This window comes from Haematobia irritans, chromosome 3 (assembly GCF_050003625.1).
Source record: "Haematobia irritans isolate KBUSLIRL chromosome 3, ASM5000362v1, whole genome shotgun sequence".
In the NCBI taxonomy this organism is placed as follows: domain Eukaryota; kingdom Metazoa; phylum Arthropoda; class Insecta; order Diptera; family Muscidae; genus Haematobia; species Haematobia irritans.
The window spans coordinates 23,746,748-23,755,663 of NC_134399.1; the positions used below are offsets into that span (position 1 = coordinate 23,746,748).

Consider the following 8,916-nt stretch of genomic DNA (forward strand, 5'->3'; position numbering starts at 1 on the left):
TTCCTATTGAAATAAAATTTTGATAAAATGTTCTTTGAAAAAAAAATGACAATTTTCTATAAAAATAAAATGGGATAAAATTTTGAAAAAAAAATTCTATAGAAATTAAATTTCCAATATTTTCACGGAGTTCGTAGAAAGTTATACTAAATACTATCATCCGCAATCGAATTGTGATAACACTTGTCCATCTTAACACTTCTTAATGTACTCTTCTAAATTTGTAGCACCCCATGCTGTGATAGATAAAAACCCTTAAACTGATTTCGATGTTTATACCTATGCAAGAAACTTACACGTACATTAAGCCATTCAAAAGTGGTAGAATTATTACAAAATGGATTTGCAACCACTTCATTTCCGCCCATCTAAGCTGAGCTTTGTTTTAGTTAGGTCGTAAATTTCTATGCCATAAATAATAAGCCATATATAAGAGAGAAGTTCACCAATGTGGTCCACCACCTAACCTAACCTAAGCCATACATTTTACCTTCTGTTTATACACTACAGGACTTAGTCACCCATACTGCCTTCTACTTTGGAAACTTCCAGTAATTTACATTTTATATTTATTTATAATTATTATTATTACTTTTTTTAAATTAAAGTGACACACTTTTTTGGTATTTTTTATTCTCTATAAGATTAATTAAAATTTAACTAAGAATTGTAGCAACTTTCTAATTTTTCAAAAATCCATAGTCTTGCTTAATCATATCGGCTGCCTTCTCAGCAATCATATAAATGGGACCATTTGGATGTCCTGCCACCAATTTTGGCATAATGCTAGCATCGACTACCCGCAACTGTTTAATGCCATAAACTCTAAGGCGAGGATCTACGACAGCATGTTGATCCGACAGTGGGCCCATTTTTGCTGTACCCGATTGATGATATATGGTAAAAGTCAAATGGCGAGCATAACATTCCAAATAGGCTCGGGAAGTAATATTCGGATATTGGCGACATTCAGGTAAATGGCGATCTAATAATTTTGCATTAATGTGACGCATAGCAGGTGTATCCAAAAGAGCTATGATTTTCTGCAAACCCAAAATCAAAACTTCCATATCATAGGGATCTTGGAAATAATTGGGGTATATTAGAGGATGTTTTAGGGGATCGCGGCTTTGTAGTGTAATGCGACCTTTACTGCGGGGTTGCAGTAACATGGCAAAAATTAAAAAGACATTGGTATCTGTCTTATCCACGTCATTGTAGAGGGATTGCATTACATCTCGTCGTATACCTATGGCAGAAGCTAGGAAAGGATTTTGATTAAAGGCTCCTGCGGACATGAACAATTCAATATCAGGCCAACCATCTGCCTGAGCCGAAGGTTCAACATCGTAGAAAGCTAAGGCTTCTACCGAGCCAGGCAAAGATAATTTCGTATTACCTGTGTGTAGATTCAACACTTGATCGACATCGAAAAAATCCTGCGTACGCAGAGTGGTTTCATTCGTTACAATATTTAAGGCGGGGGCAATATGGTCCTGAAGATTATAACCAACAGCTAAATTTACTAGAGGTTCTATGCCCATTTTCCGCAGATGTTGAGCGGGTCCCACTCCCGACAACATTAACACTTGTGGAGTATTTATGGCTCCTGCCGACAAAATAACCTCCTTGCGGGCCTTTACCTCAAACGATTGTCCCTGAGACTCATACACCACACCATAGGCCACTTTAGTTTTGGGATCTATAAGAATTTTCGTTACCATGGCATGTTTGCGTATATGAAGATTAGATCGTTTCCCTTTAATGGGATAAAGATAGGCACGATTAGAACTCCATCGATAGACTTGATCGGTGGTGGTTTGCAGGAAACTTACACCCATTTGATCTTGACCATTATAGTCCACATAGTGACTGCCATTTTGTAGAGCTGCCTTGACAAACGTTTTGCCAATACGTGAACGCCATTTGGCATAGGATATCTTGACGGGTCCATGATGACCCGCATACTCCTTCTCAGCATTGGGTACCATGGAATCTTCCAGTTTCTTGAAATAGGGTAACACATCCTCATAGCTCCATCCATCATTACCCATCTGGGCCCAGGTATCATAGTCACGACGATTGCCACGGGTATAGATCATATAATTCAATACTGAAGATCCACCCATAACTCTGCCTCGGGGAAAGTTGCAACGTTTATCCTTCAAACCCAAACAGAATTCATCCGAGGGTTGAGTACGATAGGCCCAATTTATATCATGATTGGCTTGCAGCATATTGGCCACAATGGGTATATCCATAGGCCATAATTCCGGCCCACCAGCTTCCAATAGTAAGACCTTCCACGATAATATCTCCGAGAGGCGAGCAGCCAAGGCACAGCCTGCTGTTCCAGCACCCACTATAATGAAATCATAGTTTTTTAATAGTTTCACATGATTATCACTATACTCCAAATCGGCCATGGCCCTGCCTTCACGTACACGATCCATAAAAAACGATATGATATTGGTAGTCGGCTGTTGTCCTTGTGCCCTCGCCATGGGCCATCTTAAGGAGGCTAATGCATAGCAAATCCACACCACAAAAATTTTCATTTTATCCGCTTTGAGTTTGAAACATGACTACGAAGAAACTCGTTGAGAAATTCATTCTGAACACTTTGCCCTAGAAAGTGTTACTATGTTGAAATTCACTGGCTCGGTATCTGGTTAGCTATGCGAAAAAGCCATCTTCCAAAACCTATAAAGCGGCCGTCGACATACGATTTCTTTGAATTATTCATTCTTTTATTTGGCCAATGAATTACTTATCAAAATTAATGACAACAATTTTAGCGATGACTTGCGTCTCTTCACATGGGTGGCTAGTTTTTGTCAACAAATTGTTTTACAAAAGGTGACAACATCTTTAGGTGAAGATATTGTATGAAAGAAAGTGGAAGAAAATATGATTGCTAGAGAGCATAAAAAGCCCAGAGGTGTATGACTTGGGGCCAGTAGGCAATAAAGGCCTTAGACTCAGACTGACTCTGAGACATGGTATAATCTCTGACCGAGGGTCTCATCATCGTACCGTACAGTATCGGGAAAAGCCGTACTAGTGACAGCGAGAAACAATAGCAAGAACGCCGGAGAAACGAGAGAAGAGACAGGTGGATACATTGGCTTATGACAGATTTTCAAATACGGCGAGATAAAAAGCACGGCGAAGTAAACTACTTCCGAACCCTGATGCTAACTGTCCACGGCTATTTTCGGAAATTTTTGTACTGTACGGGGAAATGCAGTGGGAGTACGTTCGTATACGAGGAAGAAGAAATTGTAGACGATCGACAGAACGAGAACTGGAGAATGAGATCGGTCATATCTCATCCCGAAATTTAGCCAGGAAAATGGACATATGGAAACAGTGTCCGCTGCATAAAGCATTTTCCCATCCTCACCCGCAAACAACAAAAAAATCTGTGATTCAGCTCTCATATAAGGTGAAATTGAACTGTTCAGCCATCACATTGAGATATTCAATCAAATTGAAGGCAGTTTTCGAACACAATAGTTGACTTTTAAATGTTTCAAGAAAAACTCGTCTTCGATTGTGATGCGATGAGTCCTGTTGGCATGTCTACGGTCTGAGGCCGAAATGTTTGCATGACCACGACTTCAATACGGTCTTTAGGAAATTTTCCCGATAAAATTCTGCATTTGTTTTGACTTTTCGGTCGATGAATACAAGAGGGCAGCAAGCATCGTCCGTTACGGCGGCCCACACTATTACTATCGGCGGCGCTTGAGTTCTGATGGTGTATAGATTTTCGCTGGAGGGTTCTGACGATAATCACTTAGATTGAATATAAGAGATCACACTATTAAGCTTGAATTCCATCACGAATAACTTTATTTCTGAATACAAAAGATCAAAAGTGCTGTTGTAAGATTGTAAACAATAAAATGAACTGTCACTGGAATGAATCTGTCAGCTGTCAGACGAGCGGTTTATAAATGATAGCAACCTAAAGTTGGAGCGAGTTGACCAAAGACATCAAGCTAACAGTAGATCATCCAGAGACAGCATACACCGCAGTTATTATCAGAACCTAACTTGGAAAGGTCCTTAATGATTTAAGTTAGAAAGGTAAGTAGGCTCTAGCCTACCTAAGAACTAAAATCGCCATAACTGAACCGAAGCCTCATTATTATGTTGCGCCAATGGACCGAAACACGAAACATGACGAACCATCAAAAGACGGTGTTTGAAATGACAGATACCTGTAGATTTTTGAAGTCATATTCCTGAGGTGGCTATAGCTGTCGAGTGTGACATTCTGGCGCCTGTATGATGGTCATGGGAGAATGGGAATCCAGAACAGATACCAGAGGAAATAACTGGTACATCGATCGAAGATGAGTGAGAAGATGGGACTAGGCATATATGTGGAGGACCGAGACACCGGTATCCTATTCCGATTACCGACCGGACCACAGCATAATCTTGAAGGCAGAAGGTCATGGCAACTCAAAACAGATACCACATGGAAATAACTGCTACACCGATGGGTCGAATATGAGTAAGAGGATGGCTCTAGGCATATATGTGGAAGACCGATACAACGATATCCTATTCCGATTACCGATCGGACCACAGCATAATAATGAAGGCAGTATTGAGTGCCATAAAAGAAATGTAATGGATCGAAATGATACGAGGTCACAATACGTGAAAATTCTCACAGATTTTCGGAGAAAAATTATAACATTAGCAGAGAGTACAATAAGCATGATCAACAAATACTGCGAATGCCAGAATAAGAGAAAACAAACAAGTATATACGGCCGTAAGTTCGGCCAGGCCGAAGCTTATGTACCCTCCACCATGGATTGCGTAGAAACTTCTACTGAAGACTGTCATCCACAATCGAATTACTTTGGTTGCGGTGGGAGCCACCGTGGTGCAATGGTTAGCATGCCCGCCTTGCATACACAAGGTCGTGGGTTCGATTCCTGCTACGACCGAACACCAACAAGTTTTTCAGCGGTGGATTATCCCACCTCAGTAATGCTGGTGACATTTCTGAGGGTTTCAAAGCTTCTCTAAGTGGTTTCACTGGAATGTGGAACGCCGTTCGGACTCGGCTATAAAAAGGAGGTCCCTTGTCATTGAGCTTAACATGGAATCGGGCAGCACTCAGTGATAAGAGAGAAGTTCACCACTGTGGTATCACAATGGACTGAATAGTCTAAGTGAGCCTGATACATCGGGCGGCCACATAACCTAACCTAACCTTGGTTGCGGTAACCCTTGCCACCCTGGACCGATATGTACCACTTTTGGCATGGTTGTTAGAGACAATATACTAACACCACGTACCAAATTTCAATCGGATCGGATGACTTTTGCTCCTCTAAGAGGCTCCGGAGGTCAAATCTTGGGATCGGTTTATATGGGGACTATATATAATTATGAGCGTATGAACCAATATTTGAATGGTCATTAGAGAACATATACCAACACCATGTACCAAATTTCAGCCGGATCGGATGAAATTTGGTTCTCTTAGAGGCTCCGCAAGCCAAATCGGGGGATCGGTTTATATGGTGGCTTTATGTAAATATGGACCGATATGAACCAATTTTTGCATGGTTGTTAGAGACCATATACTAACACCATGCACCAAATTTCAGCCGGAGCGGATGAAATTTGCTTCTCTTAGAGCAATCGCAAGCCAAATTTGGGGGTCCCTTTATATGAGGGCTATACGTAAAAGTGGACCGATATGGGCCAATTTTTGCATGGTTGTTAGAGACCATATACTAACACCATGTACCAAATTTCAGCCGGATCGGATGAAATTTGCTTCTCTTAGAGCAATCGCAAGCCAAATTTGGGGGTCCGTTTATATGGGGGCTATACGTAAAAGTGGACTGATATGGCCCATTTGCAATATCATCCGACCTACATCAATAACAACTACTTGTGCCAAGTTTCAAGTCGATAGCTTGTTTCGTTCGGAAGTTAGCGTTATTTCAACAGACGGACGGACTCAGATCGACTCAGAATTCCGCCACGACCCAGAATATATATACTTTATGGGGTCTTAGAGAAATATTTCGATGTGTTACAAACGGAATGACAAAGTTAATATACCCCCATCCTATGGTGGAGGGTATAAAAAGGCAAGTGAATTGGCGATCAGAGCTAGGTAACATGGGAAGTGAACTTAGAGAAAGCAAAACCAATAAAAGCATTGTTGGCACGGAAGACACACAAAGCGATGTGCAGCAATAAAATGGTCGGACGGGCGACGAATATAGTATTGAGCGATCAAGGCAAGAAAAATTACTCAAGGAGAGTAGGACGACAGTCAGGAGCACCGTGGGACTAATGACCGGGAATTTAGACTCGAGAGCACATCTGTGCCGAATAGTAGCAATTGGATGTGGGGCGTCTTTTAAGGATGATGAGACCTGGGAACACTACCTTTGTTACTATACCGCCTTTACTAAGCACGGCAACCTGAATTCTCTTTCCAACCTATGTAGTCCGAAAATGAAATCTATGAGATTGAAGTGCAGACTGAGAAATCCTGGCGATGGAAGAAATGACTGAAGTTAACTCTAAATTGAAGTCTCATATATTTATCTATTGATAGCATCTTATGGGATTTTCTGTAAAGTTGAATCCCTTTAAAAATAACATAAAGTTAACAAATAATTAAATTTTCTAAATATTTTATTTTTCTTATAAAAAAACAACTTTATCTATCCTATATTAAAATTTATTTAAAAAAAATACTTCACTTGTTTTGTCTTATCTCTTTCTCAAGACACCATAATCCTCTTTGATCATATCAGCTGCTTTTTCACCTATCATATAGATGGGTCCATTGGGGTGACCCGCAACAATTTTTGGCATAATACTGGCATCAACAACACGCAAATTTCCTATACCATGTACACGTAAACGTGGATCGACTACAGCTTCTCTATCCGTTTTTGGTCCCATTTTTGCAGTGCCCGATTGATGATATATGGTAGTGCTCAAATGACGAACATAACATTCCAAATAGGGTCTTGATTTGATATCACCTAAATGACGACATGGCCTTATGCTACTCTCCAAGACAGTAGCATTTATTCGCCTCATTGCCGGTTGATCCAGTAAGCCAATGATTTTCTCTAATCCCCTAACGATTATATTCAAATCATAAGGATTATGAAAATAATTCGGATAGATCAAAGGATATTTTTTAGGATCTTTGCTACGTAATAGAATGCGACCTCTACTGCGAGGTTGCAACTGCATGGAAGCTATGGCAAAGACATTTAATTTCTTCTTTATGGCATCACTGTATAAGTCGGCGAAAATATCTCTTCTAATCCCAGCTGAAAGGGCAAGATAGGGATTTGCATGATACGATGAAGCTGCGGTTATAAATTCTATATCAGGCCAACCATCTTCCAAATGCGGATGGTCAAGATCATAAAAGGCCAAAGCTTCTAGGCCTCCTGGCAAGGAAATGATGCTGTTATGTGTCTGGAGCTTTAAGACTTCATCAGCAGTGAAAATATCTTCAATATTGGTACTGCTTACATTGGCCACAATATTCAAGGGAGGGGCTACGTGATCCTGCAAATTGAAGCCCACAGCCAAATCAGCCAAAGGCTTTATACCCATTTTTCGTAAATGTTTTGCCGGACCCACTCCGGAGAGCATTAACAATTGGGGAGTGTTAATAGCTCCTGCCGAGGAGATAACTTCTTTGCTGGCTCTTACCTCATACGTTCTGCCATTTGTTTCGAATTTTACTCCATAGGCGGTTTTGGTTTGAGGATCTATAAGAATTTCAAGAACATGGGCACGCTTGCGTATATGAAGATTAGGTCGTTTGCCTTTTAGAGGATACAAATAGGCACGATTGGCACTCCATCTCACCGACTGATCGGTGGTGGTCTGAATATAAGAGACCCCAGTTTGAATTCGGCCATTATAATCCAAATATTTAGTTCCATTCTCTTGGGCAGCTTCAACAAAAGCTTCGCTAAATTTCGTATGGAATTTTGCATAGGAAATTCTCACTGGACCTTTGCGTCCCACATATTCTGCTTCGGCATCGGGAATTATGGAGCCCTCCAGTTTTCTAAAATACGGTAAAACATCCTTATAGCTCCATCCCACATTACCCATACGGGCCCAGGTATCATAGTCGCGACGATTACCTCTGGTATACATCATATAATTAAGAACTGAAGAGCCACCCATGACCTTGCCTCGAGGAAAGTTGCAACGCCTATCCACCATACCCAGGCAGAATTTATCCGAAGGCTGTGTGGCATAGGCCCAATTAATCTCTTGGCTTAATTGTAAAACATTTGCAGCTATAGGGAAATCCACAGCGAGTAATTCTGGGCCACCGGCTTCCAAGAGCAAAACATTCCACTGGGAAATTTCCGATAAACGGGCAGCCACAGTACAGCCTCCTGTCCCCGCTCCGACCACAATAAAATCATATTCCTTCAATAAGCGACCCGCCTCATTAGGGCTATTCTCCAATTCCTCTAGCCTGGAAGCTTCTCGTAATATATTTGCTGCGTATCCAAAGAAATTTCTTTCAATTCTCTGCCCCTGCCCTTTTACTAGCAAGGGAACTAGCAAAAACTCAGCCAAAATGAAGACAAACAAAAAGTTCATTTTCACTCTTCTACTGTAGAAATCAGACTGGTAGATGCTATTCCTACAAATTCATGGTTAAGTCATGGTGCCATGATATTATTACGTGGTTCTTCAGCTACAGCTATAAATTTGCAAATTTTTCTTTTGTGAAGTCCCTACCCAAATGCCATAGAATTTCAAATAAGCCAGTAGGTCATCAGCATATTGGAAAGATATAAAGCAATTCTAGACCATAAAAAGTAAATAACAAACAAAAAACCAAGGTCTCTTGTATTTTATTCATAT

The 8,916-nt window shown here is 40.7% G+C and overlaps 2 protein-coding genes across 2 annotated transcripts; both read right to left on the minus strand.

Annotated features, from left to right (window-relative positions):
- Positions 1-678: 678 nt before the first annotated feature.
- Positions 679-2,453, minus strand: LOC142228875 (glucose dehydrogenase [FAD, quinone]-like). Its single transcript, XM_075299410.1, has one exon. It carries the CDS (start codon positions 2,451-2,453, stop codon positions 681-683), a length of 1,773 nt encoding a protein of 590 aa, XP_075155525.1. The 3' UTR covers positions 679-680.
- A 4,219-nt stretch (positions 2,454-6,672) lies between these two features.
- Positions 6,673-8,649, minus strand: LOC142228870 (glucose dehydrogenase [FAD, quinone]-like). The gene has a single exon (XM_075299406.1). It carries the CDS (start codon positions 8,647-8,649, stop codon positions 6,769-6,771), a length of 1,881 nt encoding a protein of 626 aa, XP_075155521.1. The 3' UTR covers positions 6,673-6,768.
- Positions 8,650-8,916: the final 267 nt, after the last annotated feature.

Excerpts from the sequence above, each read along its gene's own strand:
- LOC142228875 (XM_075299410.1), bottom strand. The coding sequence starts at position 2,453 with ATGGATCGTGTACGTGAAGGCAGGGCCATGGCCGATTTGGAGTATAGT.
- LOC142228870 (XM_075299406.1), bottom strand. The coding sequence starts at position 8,649 with ATGAACTTTTTGTTTGTCTTCATTTTGGCTGAGTTTTTGCTAGTTCCC.